Here is a 14,180-nt window from a genome sequence, read left to right as displayed (position 1 = left end):
GTCTGTATATCCATACTTCCCTCCTTAATTTTGCCCCTCTTGTTAGAGAAATGAGGGAGTTTGGGCTTAAGTTAAGTTATAGCATCCCCTCTGAGGGACATTTGACAGTCCCCACAAAAAGGGGGAAAAGGCCCAAGGTCTCTTATAAATAGCTACTCTATTGTACATAAAATTCCAAGCATAAGCCACTGCAAAAAGATTGTTCATTCCCATAACGGGAAGAAAACTAACTATATGAAATGAAAACAAAAGGGAAAAAGAGAGGAGACGAATGGAGGATTACCCTCTAGCCAAGACCCAACATGATCAAAGAACAGAGAAGCCCCTCCTACTCTTTTTCGTCTGGTTCTTCTACAATATCGTAGCAATAATGTACATGCCCATATATATATATATATATGATACTAGAGATTGCTAGCTAGCTATTGTTGTTGTGATTGTGGGGAGGAGAGAATTTCTGCTGGAGGAGAGAGAGCAAGTTTTGGTTCTCTTGGTGGAGAAGCATAGCTTTCTTTCTCAGCTTCTCGTTCTCTTCTATGATGCTCTGATTCTTCATGTACAGCTTCCAGTTCTTCATCTCCATCCGTGCCTTCACAACAAACCCCTTACCCACCTTATCTTTTTCTTCTTTTGATCTTATCCTCCTTCTCCTGTTACGTTAATAATTTGTCAACTTAATATGGAGAAACAGAGAAGGACAGAGAGAAACAGAGACGGATAAAAAATAAAATTGTGGGGGGAATTAAACAGGAACCTGTTTAGCCGGAGAACTTTAATATTTGGTCTCTTTAATAGCCGCCGTGGGCGAGCAGCAGAGTACAGAACGCAGCGTGGGATCATCTCTGAGGAGTTAATACTGCACATCTTACTAGCAGAGAGAGAGAGAGAGAGAGAGAGAGGGGGGGAGAGAGGAATTGAACTGCACATGTAAGAGATGAATGTGCAAGATAATAGTGATTTATAGAGAAATGGTATTGGTAAGAGGAGGTGGAGGGTGGGATTTTTGGTCAGAAAAATGAATGAGTAGAAGCAGACGGGGGAAGGAGAAAAAGCAAGCAACTAGATGGGGTCTTGGACTTTTGAGCAATAGAGATTATTGGACCGGGAGGAAAAAAGTGAGCTGCATAGCTGGGTATTATGTTTGCACCTGCGTGAGAGAGAGAGAGAGAGAGAGAGAGAGAGAGAGAGAGAGAGAGAGGCTTTTCATGGGAATGATGGCACGAGGAGTCATGATTACAGAGGGTTAGCAGGCAGCAACCCCATATGGAATCAATGGAAGAGAAGAGAAGAGGGTGAAGAAAGTTGTTTTGTCTCTCTAGCTTTTTCTTTAATTGACTTCATTGGCTTTCTGATTGCACACTTATTTAATAAGGGCGTGCTTAGGGGTTGGGACTTGGGGACACAGAAAATTACCAAGGACCACAGTAACTTATTCAGTTTGATCCTTCTTTTTTGAATCTTTACAAGTCTAAAAAATAGAAGCTCAAGTTCATTTATTTGAAATAAAGTAATTAAATTTTCCCAAGCAGAACAATTTTAATCCTCACAGCTCACAAGTGGTTCCACCTATTAAAAACATAAATAATATTTGTTACCCATATAGTAGATTGAGAATGAAAAACATCTCCAAAACAGATCCCTCTCTTAATAACTGGTAAGATTTTCCGCTTTATGAAGATGAAAATAAGGACATAACAGGAGCATATATAACCTTATTTCTATTTTTACGAACAAAAACTATTTCCTCATACTTGAATTTGTGATTGCCTATCTTCCAATTGATTCAAGAACTTTCCTGGGACCCAAACAGACCCAAATACCATTAATTTTTTTTTTTTTAAAAAGGATAATTATGTTCAAAATAGGCAGGCTGGGCAGCGTAATAAGCTAGCTATCTCCTCTGAGGGCCCACAAAAAGAGGAAAGGAGGAGGTGTACCATGATCCGTGATACTGGGACTTGGGGGATGTTCACATTGAAGTTTCCTTGACATTTCACGTGGGCTTCGCGTGCCTAATTAATTAGTTAAGGAGAAAACATTCTTCCATAACACTCGTATGCCCTCTCACAACATGTCTCTATCAGATATTCTCAAACTCAGATTCAACCCACCCCATGTTGCTTATTGTTCCTAATCATTTGCCTTTGCGCTGCTGAGATTAATTAATTTCTGCCTCATCCTGATTAGATATATTTCCACTTGGAAATTTGGCTAACATGCATGATGTGATCACTCTGACTTTTTTCTTTCCTATTTTCAAGTGTAAATCCTACAAACACCCTTCAACTTTTCAACAGTGACATTTCCACTCCAGTTAGTGTGAAAATGATACTAATTATGAAATTTCAAATTTAGGCTTTGAATTTGATATATTTAGTTTTATTTTTTCTTTTATTAATTTTACACAATTCAAATCTAAATTTTGAATTTCAAACTCTGAAGCACAATGCTAATTCTTTCATTCAAATTTGCCGGCTCGTGATGTTAAAATTAGTAAATTTGGTGTCAAGTTAGGTGAATTTTATATTTGGTAAAAAAAAAAAAAAAAAAATCTAATTATTCATGTTGAGACTCATGGGAATGTCATGCTTGGGGAAAGCATCTTATTATTCATGTATTCTATGATGAGTTCTTTAATGATATCATTCTTTGGCCCTTTTTTTTTTTTTTTTGCACTTAGTTGCCTCTAAAATTAATGGTTTTTAGTACTTTAAAATTTTGTGAATTTGCTTTGTTTGGTAACTTTTTAATTGGTGATGAATTACCTCTAGTTGGACAATAAATCTTATTTTAATTTCATAGAAGGTCTATTTAGAGACATTTTAAGACATTTTTACCCAAAAAAAAAAAAATATAAGTTCTATAATATTTTAGGGTACACTTAATTTGCAGTTATAGATTTATTGATAGTCTGGGGTTGTGCATAATTCGGGGAAAACCGATTTAATCGAAATAACTGACTAAATTCGGTCGGTTTGATTTGGTTAATTTTTAATTCGGTTCAGTTTGGTTTTATATTTCAATAAAATTGGTTATTTGGTTTTCGGTTTGGTTATGGAGAAATTATATTTCGGTTAACCGATTTAATCGAATTATATAATTAATTACTAATTAAATATAAATTATATAATTTATAATTAGGGTTCCCTAATTATTATATAATTAATAATTAAAAATAAATTAAATATTAAAAGCATACAATCATATTTTTTTTCTATAATTAATTATAATTTGATTTCGGCTAAATTCAGTTAATCGAAAATTTGGTTCAATCAGGTAATATTCGGGTAAGAAGGGTAGTTCAGTCGGTTCGGTTATGATGAATAGTTAATCAAATTTTTTCGATTAATTCGATTAATTGGTTGATTGCACACCCCTAATTGATACTGTCTATCATGTTGTGTTCATATTTTGATAGTGTTTATCATACTCTTATTTTCATGCATGACATTAACTAATGCTTGTGCATATACATCTTTAAACATATATAAATTCATGAGATTCGTCATATTTTATTTTGAAGAATAATTTTTTACATCCCTTTAAATTTTGAAAAAAATAATTCGACCCATAAGCCGCTAATATAAGTAAATTTTAAATTATTTTTAACTCCTAACTAGCAAAAGGAATTTAAGTGTTACTAAGTTTTAACAAAAGGGTGATATTATTATTTTTATTTTAAAATCATAAAAGTTTAAAATTGTAGTTAATAGCATAAATTTGTTAGTTCCGAATTTAAATATGCACTAATATTATTTTTATTTTATATTTAAATATAATTTCAAAATCTTAATTGCAAGCTTCCAAACATGGAATACTTTGTTTTCCCAATTGTCTGAGGAAGCAACCAATAGTAGAAGAGTTATATTTTGTGATTAACTAGTTAAGTACATTTAGTCCAAGAAAGAAATCTATGAAGGATGGACCCATAACCCACGTGCAGCCATGGTAAGTGCTCTTTGAAGCCAATAGAAATTCTAGACATTGAAGAAATATATATATATATAAAAGAAGCTAATGGTTTAATGGAGGCATTGGGAGGGAGTTTGGGTCAATGAGGGTTAGGTTTCTCCTTTTGTTCCTTTTCTACGTGCAATTGAGTACCAAAACCATGCTCATTTTATTTGGAAAAAATGAAACCCCTTCCCATTTTGGCTTCTCTTTCTTCCTCATCATCAATCACCCTTGGACATTAAATCTTCCTTCCATTCAAAAGGATTTTGTTTGGAACAAAAAAATTATTATTAATATACGTTCTTATGTCGAATACTATTAACATAATCAAAAATTAAAAAAATTTAAATACATGTATATACACACGTATCACTTTTTTGGATACGTAAACACAGAAATGTGAGTTTATTTGTATTTTAAAAGAAAAATATTTTTGAATTTTAAATGGGGTTGAAGATAAAGTTTAAACTATGATGGATATGTGCACATCACGAATATTATCACCATTTATTTGATGGGTCTTGATATGAAAATTTGAATAAAAAAAATGATGAAATCAAGGAAAATTTTTATTTTTAATTTCATTTCCCTCATATTAATTATGTTATTAGGAGAAATTTTGAATGCATCAAGCATATTTTCTCTATTCATTTGATGAATCTCTTAAATATTTAGTGATAGGACAGACCAAATAAATAGTAATGATAGTCAATATACGTGTTTGGAAAAAAATTTGGGGCCAGATGGGATGATGATGATGTATGTGGTGGTATTTTGTCCAATTTAGACAGAGCTGCTGCACATGATACCTTCTTATGTATTTATGGGGGATGGACCCCAGCCCTAGCTTCCTAGCTTCACCTTATTATATAATTGCATCTATCCCCAAGGCTTCTGTTTTTCTTGGATGGTTTTGATTGCGATTGGCAAGCCAAGCGGCTCTCCTTGCTTGAATTGAATTGAGATGAATGATGAATTGAGGAGGACATATGTCATCAAACTCTACCAGGGCATATAGTCAATTAACAATGATACGAAAATTGTCTCTCCCCATCTTCCTTCAAAATGTTTTAATTGCCCTGTGCAGCTTGGGAAATCATTTCATTTAAACCCTGCAATTGAAATTTGTGAATCATCATAACCCTCCCTTCATAATTACCAAGAAATGTCTTTTATTGTGAAAATTGTGCCATTTTAGTAGGAAAAAACAGTCAATCATCATAACCCCCCCCCCCTCTTCATAATTACAAAACAATTCTTTTATTGTGAGAATTTTGCTATACTAATAAGATTTATTTTTTCTTTTTTTTTTGGGTGGGGGAAAGGTTAAGTAGGTTCTTACTAATTAGGGATAGAGTAGCTAGGTGATTGCCATCCCCACCCATGTGCACTTCTCATTATGTTTTCTCTCCCTAAATTGGGTCCTTTGTTCCCTGTTCATGTCCCCATCCTTATTCTTTCTTTTTCTCCGGTCACGTGAAATAACGTGAAACTATCTAAAATTTTCAACATGTAAGTGATAACTTAGTAAGAAATAAAAGGAAACAAACAAATGGATAGAACATGAGATGAGAATCAAAGATTTAAATTCTTATCTTTTTTTGACACGTGCTTTTCCTTGACTAAAACTTTTTTTTATATATAAAAAAAAATGTTTTTAAGATTTTAACTTTGGAAGAATAAGAAATTAATGGTTTTGGAGAAACAATGATGAAAAATTTATGTTTATTGGACATGCCAAAAGGTTTTTTCATTTAACCTATGGATGTTATAGTTTTCTCCTTAAAAGACACCTTATGTGGGTGAAGCAGCTCCAGCTTAATAAATTAGAAATTTTCTTGGACTCTCAACTGATGTGGGATTGTACACATATCATAGCCCTCTACTTTCAAAAGAAAGTTTGTGTATTGTTTTCTTTGAGTCCTTCACCCTAACAAAGCCAATTGTTGATTCTAATGCTTTTCTACTTTTGTGAAGTATTATTCACTTTACCTCGTAAACCTTACAACTTTACTCTTAAAAGATAATTTATAAGGGTGAGATGATTTGTTCTTTTAAAATATCCCCAATAATTAGAGTTTGAGATTTTTATAAAAGTCTCATATTCAAATCTTGGGTCAAGTAGGGATGTGTATTGAGATGTGAGATAGCTATTGCTAGTTTTGTAATCCATTCTTAGCGGGCCGCCCTAACAACATAGAAGAATTTTCCTTAATTAACAATCAACATAGGATTCAAGATCTTTCCATACATCATCATTTATGATTCTTAAGTACAATTTTTTTGTGAGGCAAGCATGCTTAGTTTTAAGCATCAAATGAAAAGAATAAGAAATGTAGAGCTCTACCAAGCATTTATCCTTTATGACCAGGAAATGCCTTCTATTGCTAAATCATTTCAAATTCTTACTTTACAGAAGTGGCACATTAGCGGCATTGGTTTCGAAAATAATGCAAGTGTTGCGGGATAAGATCGGAGGTGACCAGCGGGACTGCTCTTTGACTTCCGCTGGTCACCGCCGATCTTATCCCGCAACAATTGGTGCCGTCTCTGGGAACTTGCTTCGGAGAGATAATCAACGTGCTCTCGACCTCCGACGTTCAAAAAATGCCAACCACATGCAGCCCTAGCTCCAGTCCTGCCGCCGGAAAAGAGTCGCCCCAGTCCATTCACTCCATACCCGCACAACCTTCGGGAGTCACCACGGAAGAATTCCTTGCCTTCCAAAAGTAAATGGAGGATATGTTCAACCTGCTCTTACAAAAAAAGAGTTAGGAAGGGCATGTCCCCCACCAACAACAGGTGAGTCCCGATCCAACCAAGAAAGCAGATAAGCCAAAGGAGAGTGAGGAAAAAACCCACCTCACTAAGAAGGTAGAAGAAGCGAATAGCGTGGGTGTGAACGAGCAAAGATCCACTTAGTTGGAAGAAAGGATTAAGAAAATAGACCAAATAGAGAAGAAGATGAAAGAAGGCAAGACCAACCCTTTCTATAGGGAAGCTTCTCTAAGATCTTCAGAGCCGCTATTCACTAGAGAAGTGATGGGGGTTCCACTGCTCAGCAAATTCAAAATGTCGACCTTTGAAAGGTATGAGGGTTTGTCTGATCCGATCGATCACCTAGACACCTTCAGGGTGTTGATGCAGTTGCAAGGCGCTCCTGATGCCATCATGTGCCGAGTTTTTGTAGCAACCCTCAAAGGTAGTGCTAGGGATTGGTACTAGACCCTACGACCTGGATCGATCAGTTCTTACTCAGAGATGGAGCACTTGTTCACCAGCCACTTCCTCAATAGTTGGAGAATCGTCAAAACATCAGCTCATCTAATGAGCATGGTCCAGGTAGAAAGGGAGACGCTAAAAAATTTCATGCACTGTTTCAACACTGTGACCCTGGAGATTCGCAACCTAGATATGGGGGTGGCTCTGGTAGCTTTGACCACGACCCTTCAACTTGGAAGCTTCCTATATTCTTTGGGGAAGAAGCCGCCAGCTGATATGGGAGAACTGATGGCCTGAGCACAGAAGTACATCAACCCAGAAGAAATGATGGACACCAGGGGAAATCGAATCGACTTGAAAAGGAAGGGTAGTAGCTGGGAGATGGGAGAACCTTCCAAACCCGGGAAGAGACAAGAGACCAGTACGTTGCACGCCAACTCTAAAACGAGAGGGCAATCCAGTAAGTTCACTAATACACCACTAAACACACCGCGGGCTGATGTGTTGATGCATATAAGGAAAAAGGAATATGTCTCATGGCCCGAACCTATGTGAACCCCTTCATACAAACAGAACATGTCCAAGTTTTGTTAATTCCATAGGAATCACGGGAACGATGCAGAATAATGTATTTATCTGAAGAATGAAATTGAAGCCTTGATAAAAAAGGGATAGTTGTCGAGATTCATAAAGAAGGGAGATTAGCAAGGGGAACCTCGCGAGTAGAAGAGACCAAACGAGGACAAGAAGGAAGAACAAATCATAGGAGAAATCACGGTGATCTTTGGAGGATCCGCTAGTGGTGGAGACAATGGAGGTGCTCATAAAAGATATGCTAAGCAGGTACTCTCAATGGAGAGAGGAGAACTAAGCGGCAAAAGGAAAAAAACAAGATGATGCTATCATCTTTTACAGCGAATACGAAGAAGACGTGCAACAACCACACAATGACGCACTAGTAGTCTCCCTACTGGTGGCAAATTACAAAGTGAGGCGTGTGTTGAAAAATAATGGGAGCTCGGCGAACGTTATGTTTTGGTCGGTTCTCGAGGGAATGAAGATTGGAAGAGAATGACTCAAACCAATCTTAACCCCCTTGGTCAGGTTCGAAGGGGGTGCAGTTCATCCCATGGGAACAATCACACTCCTAGCAACAATGAGGACGACCCTAGAACAAGTCACTTCCTTGACGGAATTCCTGGTGGTCAACTTGCCATCAGTATACAACATTATACTAGGCCACCCTTGCTCAATACGGTTCGAGCCGTAACATCTACGTATTACCTCAAGATGAAATTCCCTACGCCGCACGGGACAAAGGGTGGTCAAGGGAGATCAAGCAGTGGCTCGGAATTGCTACATAATGGCCCTAAAAGGGAAGATGGAAGCAAGAGAGACCTTGACCGTAGAAGACCTAGAGGTGAGGGGAGAGTACTCTCAAATTAGCACGTTGGATAAAGACATCAAACGCGTACCCCTAAACGAAAATCAGGAGAGGTGCGTGCAAATCGGCAGTCGCCTACTCGACACTTTGAAAACAGAACTAAGCGGGCTATTGAGCAAATTCGCAAGCATGTTCGCTTGATCAGCCGAAGATATGCCGAGTATTGACCTTGCAATCATGGAGCATAGGCTACAGGTAGACCCCAGCCACAAGCCTGTAAAGCAGAAGAAAAGGAGCTTTGCGATGGAGCGAATCAAGGTGATTGATGAAGAAGTGACGAAGCTGGTGCAAGCCAAATTCGTCAGGGAGGTCAACTATCCAGAGTGGTTGTGTAATGACCCAGAAATTAAAACTATTAAAATAATCAGGAAGTATAATAAATGAAATGGATTAATGGATAATAAGGAAAAAGGAAAGATTTTAGAGGAACGAACAGCAGGCCTCGTCGACGAATGCTCTATTTTCGTCGACGAGTGTGCTTTTAGAGATCGTGGACGAACTTCAGTCCCTCGTCGATAAAGAAATCCCGAGAGAGTAATTTCAAACTCTGAATTTCGTCGACGAATGTATTTTCTCGTTGACGAAGTCTCTTCATTGGCTTGTCCTGCCTTCTTGTCGGTGAATCCACATGGCAGCAGCGTTTATAAAAGGATTCAAGGTTGCTTCCAAGTGAAGAATTCAGAAAAACCTCGTTTTCTCTCTTTAAAAATCGCCTCTTCTGCCTTCTCTCTTCAAATCCGGCTTGGATTTAGCTCAAATCGTTGAACGGAAGCCGTTACGATGTTCTAGGGAGGATTCTCTACACATCTAGCGAATCAGTTTCTTAAATTGGGTTTTTTGGGGAATGCTCCTAAGTTAAGGTAAGGGTCTGAATTCCTAATTTTGAGTTTTTATAGATTTATTTAAGGTTATTAAGTTGAGAAAATGTGAAAATAGTAGTTTATTTGAGATTATTTAACTAAACTAGGGTTTTGATTTAGGGTCCAAGTGAACGCCGCGGGTACCGGTTTGGGGATCTTACCGGTGTTGTTCAGAAGTCAGGTAAGGGGGAATTATATATTAAATCAGGTTTTGTGAAATAAAGATAATGAATTATGTTATACTTATGTATATGTTTTTGGGATGGGTTTAAAAAATTCCAACCATGTAAATTATGTTTTCTAAGCCTAGGTCCGCTTATTTAGCTATGTATATGTGAAAATGGACTAATGAAAGTGAAAGGTATTTTTGGGAAATTATGTGAGAAATGGAAATTATATTTTCTATATTTAAATGCTAAATTTTACAAAGAATATGTATGAATTTTATTACTAAATTGTGTGGCATGAGTAAATGTAAATTCTGTGCAAATATATGTTATATGTATGAGATGTAAACTAAATAAGTAATGCATTGAGAATAAAATATGAAATGAACTATGCTACTTGTGTATGTTAATGCAACCATGTAAATGTATGACAACTGAAAGCCGTGTTAGCAAATTCTAGCGCATTTCTATGTGAACTAACTGATGACAGCTAAAAGGAGTTGTGTTAACAGATTTTAGCTCATTTCTATGTGGATTAACTGATGATGGCTAAAGAGCGGCTGTAGTACGAATGAATGAAATGAAAATGGAATGAAATAGCAATGAAATGAAATGTGAAATATGAACGATGTAAATGAGAAATAGTCACTTAAAGTGAAATGAAATGCAGTGTTTAATCTATGAACATAAACAAATGTGAATGGTTGAATAATGATAAAAAGAATAATGTATTATGATATTAGAAGTATCTATGCTCACAGAACATGTTACGATTGGGCGGGGCGTACTCTTCGCCTGAGGGCTTGCTAAGAAAGACGAGTGTGCTAGTAACTTCAGATGTGGTAGTAAATGCATAACGTACTAGGGCAGAGGAAACCTACTTGTATGGGTGGGTAGATTTCCCTATCCTTGGGGCTTTCGTTGGTAAACCTTTATTTGAACTGTATGAGTATGAGATCAATCTAACACTAGAGGGCTTACTGAGTAAGGTGAGTGCCCTGATATGCTTCAGTAGTGACCTTCGGGTTGCTTAAGTAGTGACCTTCAACACTGTCTATACTGTAACGCAACAGTACCGTGCTCTATAAACTGTTGTATTCCATCGAGGTCTAAAACTGTATAATAACATTTCTATATAATCTAAAAGTTTTACCATGATTCTGTATTTTTGTATTAACCATGATCGTGTATAAACTGTATAACTATGACGCTATAATAACTATATATTTGTATATCTATATATTCTATAATTCTATAACTATAATTCTGTATTCTGTATGTCATGGCTCTATATTCTGTATAATCTGTATTTTTGTATATCATGATTCTATATTTTGCATATCATGGTTCTATATATTTATGTATAATCATGGTAAATAAAAATACTATATAATCACTCTGTAAAACTATACAATCATGCTCTGAGATTTATTACGAAATTATAATTCTGTAAAATATTGTATAAGCATGATTCTATAAAGTACTGTATAATCATATAAGTTGTATTTTTGTATAATTCTGTATATAAAACTGTATACGCTGTATTTCATAATTCTGTAGGCTACATAATCATGCTTCTATAAAACTATATAACATATTCTATAATATTCCAGTATTTTTTCAATAATCACATTAACATAATGCAAACGTTTGCACAAACGAATTCTTTCCCTGATTGCTTTTAATTTCGTACTATTATTCGTACCATTACCAAAATAACTTGAAAATGCCGCTTTTACCATGCCATGACAATTCAATAATACAGAAATAATATTCCAGTATTTCTCAAGCCATACAATTTAATAAACTCTATACATATGTTTTGTAAAACTGTATAATTTTCATGCTCTATTCAAATACTATATCATACTGATAAAATGTCTAATAAGGCTGGCATAACATGTATTCCCCTTACCTGACTATCTATCTCTAAATACTGCTCATAATTTCATGCATGCAGCGTTCATAATTTCCAACTCCCTGAAATAACACCTGTATAATTCCCAATCAAACCACTGAATTTACCATAATAACTATAACTTTCACATTTCCCCAACTCCATATATTCATCATTTTTAAACTATAATTTACTTGAGTTTCTGAAAATATACTTGCTAGGGTCCTCAACCCATATTTGCAGGGTCCTAAAAACACTCTAATCCTGAAAACACAATACCCTAGTTTTACTCCACAAAACACCAGTATATTCTCATACAACACAGAATCTAAACTCAGATAAACTTGGTAATACTGAAAATGCCCAAATAATCAACTTACTCTGGTTTTAGGATGATGCCCAAATTGGCCTAACCAACAATCTACTCCAGCAGACTTGAAGAGAATCTTCCCAGGAGTAGCATGACAGCTTCCGATCGTCGAACCTGCGAAGAACGAAACCGAAATCGTAGAGAGAAGGGGAGAGGGACGGTTTTAGAGAGAGAATGGGTTTCCTACACAAATTTCTTGCTGAAAAACCCAAATTAAGCATATTTATAAACCTAAATTCGTCGACGAGACACGTCACCTCGTCAACGAGTCCATGAAGGGAGTTCGTCGACGAACTCTAATCCCTCGTCGACGAACTTCAGGCTTTGCTAAACCCCCTCTCAGTAAATTCTCGTCGACGAGACCACGTCGACAAGCCCAAGAAGGATGCTCGTCGACGAGAATCCGGAGTTTGCCGACGAGATCCTGTGAGTCCACTTTTTTGAAATTTTCCTTTTCCTCCCTTTTCTTTTATTTTTTATTTATTATAATTCTTCAGATCTCTACATTTCTAGCCAATAGGTGGTTTTTATGATATCTTGATCCACCTTTACTTTGGAGGATTTTTTCAAGTTCATTTTACTTCGAACCTTATGAACAAGTTTGTAACTGTTAGCTTAGAAAGCTCTATATCTATTAGGATATCTATAGGGTAGGGTCATATGATTCCTCTCTCACATTTTTGCATAGAAATCCTTAACCTTTTTATAAAATTTTGCCTTCACGACTCCTTCAGACCTTAATGGACCATTGTTCGTTTTGTAATGCTATGGAAGTAGTGTTGGCTCCTCAACCAAAGATGCTTTTGCTTTTTTATCGTCTTCGAACAACATAGCTTCCTTGGGCAGTGGTGCTTTTGTTCCAATACTAAAAGAAGTATTTATTTCCGAGGTAATTTTTCAACTATTCATGAATTATGGGAGGGCATATATGCATTTGATGTGCATGGCAATATACAAATGGCCAGGAAGGTGCAAATGGATGGATTTGACCAATGACAAGTGTTTTAAACACATATAGAGCAAAGAGTGGAAAGGTCACCTCAAGGGACTCCAAAACATTAAGATCACTCCATACTCTCCTATTGGCCTCAACCTTGCAAAACTAAGGTAGATGATTTTTGGATTTATAATTTGCTAATTTGCAGTCAAGTAATGCTTTAATGAATCTGTCCTTTTATTTGTCTTTGAATGTTATGAACTTGGCTTTATTATATCTTGAGCTCTTTATCCTCAATATTTTGCTTGCTAATCAAAAAGTTAAACAAATGGATGGGATATGCTTGTTGGTATTACTGTATTAATGTTGAATGTTTTAAATTAAAAAAAATATCTATTTAATAAATATTATATAATATTTATCGGTTTTATTTTAATTAAATATAAATTAAATTTAATATATTAGTTTTCACGATTTTAGAATACTAGCTACTATTTTAATGGTTTCGTTTATGCTGGAAATTATATTTAATTTTACCTATATAAATTGTGATCTAACTTCATTTTAAAATACGTTTTTTTTCTTTTTTGAAATAACTTTATCTTTCTACTATATCTAGAGATTTATATTTTGTTGGATAACTAAATAACATTACATCTCCTATAATTCTTGTAACGACCCAACTACCCATTATATATATATATAAGATAAATTTGTTCTAATATCAAATTATAATGACCTTGTGAATTCTGCTAAAAATATGTTCCGATACCAATAATAATAATATCTACAATGTCAACTCAAACCCAAAGTGGGGTACCGGGGATATACATGTTCTTAAATACATACTATCCATGCAGCAGAAAACATAATGTACCTGAATCTCACATACAGTACCAGAGTTCTACTGTTTTCATAAATATAGATACATGTCCCCAAAAACCCATAAAATGTCCTAAGGTTTACACAAAATATATTCCCTACCTCAACACACTTACCTTGATACTATAGTACCAAGGCCTCCTCTACCTTGGAGCTCGCTCCACACGGCTGTTTGGGTTTCCTAAAATGTTTAAATTCTTGGGTGAGACACTTCTTAGTAAGATGAGATAGATTATCATTAGTGTGTGACAATATGAGTTCTAGTGTGTTATAAATATATCCTGTAAATAATTAATTGTCACATAATTAACTATAACTGATAAATCATGTAAATATGTACTCATACTATATAAGTTTGGTAAAATCATATTTTTCAACATAAACTTACTCTGGCATAATAAATTTCTATATACATGTAAATCATCTGCTATATCTATATAATACTAA

General features: G+C 35.5%; 1 protein-coding gene across 1 annotated transcript; it reads right to left on the bottom strand.

The window, feature by feature from the left end:
* Positions 1–418: 418 nt before the first annotated feature.
* Positions 419–1,291, bottom strand: LOC131166615 (protein LITTLE ZIPPER 1). The gene is made up of 3 exons (XM_058125200.1): positions 1,148–1,291; positions 755–1,059; positions 419–650 (listed from the first exon to the last, which is right to left on the bottom strand). Exons 1-3 carry the CDS (start codon positions 1,229–1,231, stop codon positions 419–421), a joined length of 621 nt encoding a protein of 206 aa, XP_057981183.1. The 5' UTR covers positions 1,232–1,291.
* Between the last annotated feature and the right edge of the window lie 12,889 nt (positions 1,292–14,180).

The sequence above is a fragment of the Malania oleifera genome, chromosome 10 (assembly GCF_029873635.1).
Source record: "Malania oleifera isolate guangnan ecotype guangnan chromosome 10, ASM2987363v1, whole genome shotgun sequence".
Taxonomy (NCBI): Eukaryota; Viridiplantae; Streptophyta; class Magnoliopsida; order Santalales; family Ximeniaceae; genus Malania; species Malania oleifera.
Note: the sequence above shows the minus strand (reverse complement) of the source record. Positions and strands in the feature narration are given on the sequence as shown.

Bases quoted from the DNA above. Each gene is read 5' to 3' on its own strand.
- LOC131166615 (XM_058125200.1), bottom strand. From the start codon at position 1,231: ATGACTCCTCGTGCCATCATTCCCATGAAAAGCCTCTCTCTCTCTCTC. The intron at 1,060-1,147 runs GTGCAAACATAA...GACCCCATCTAG, and splicing joins TCTCTCTCTCTCTCACGCAG to TTGCTTGCTTTTTCTCCTTC. The intron at 651-754 runs GTTCCTGTTTAA...TTAACGTAACAG, and splicing joins AAAGTTCTCCGGCTAAACAG to GAGAAGGAGGATAAGATCAA.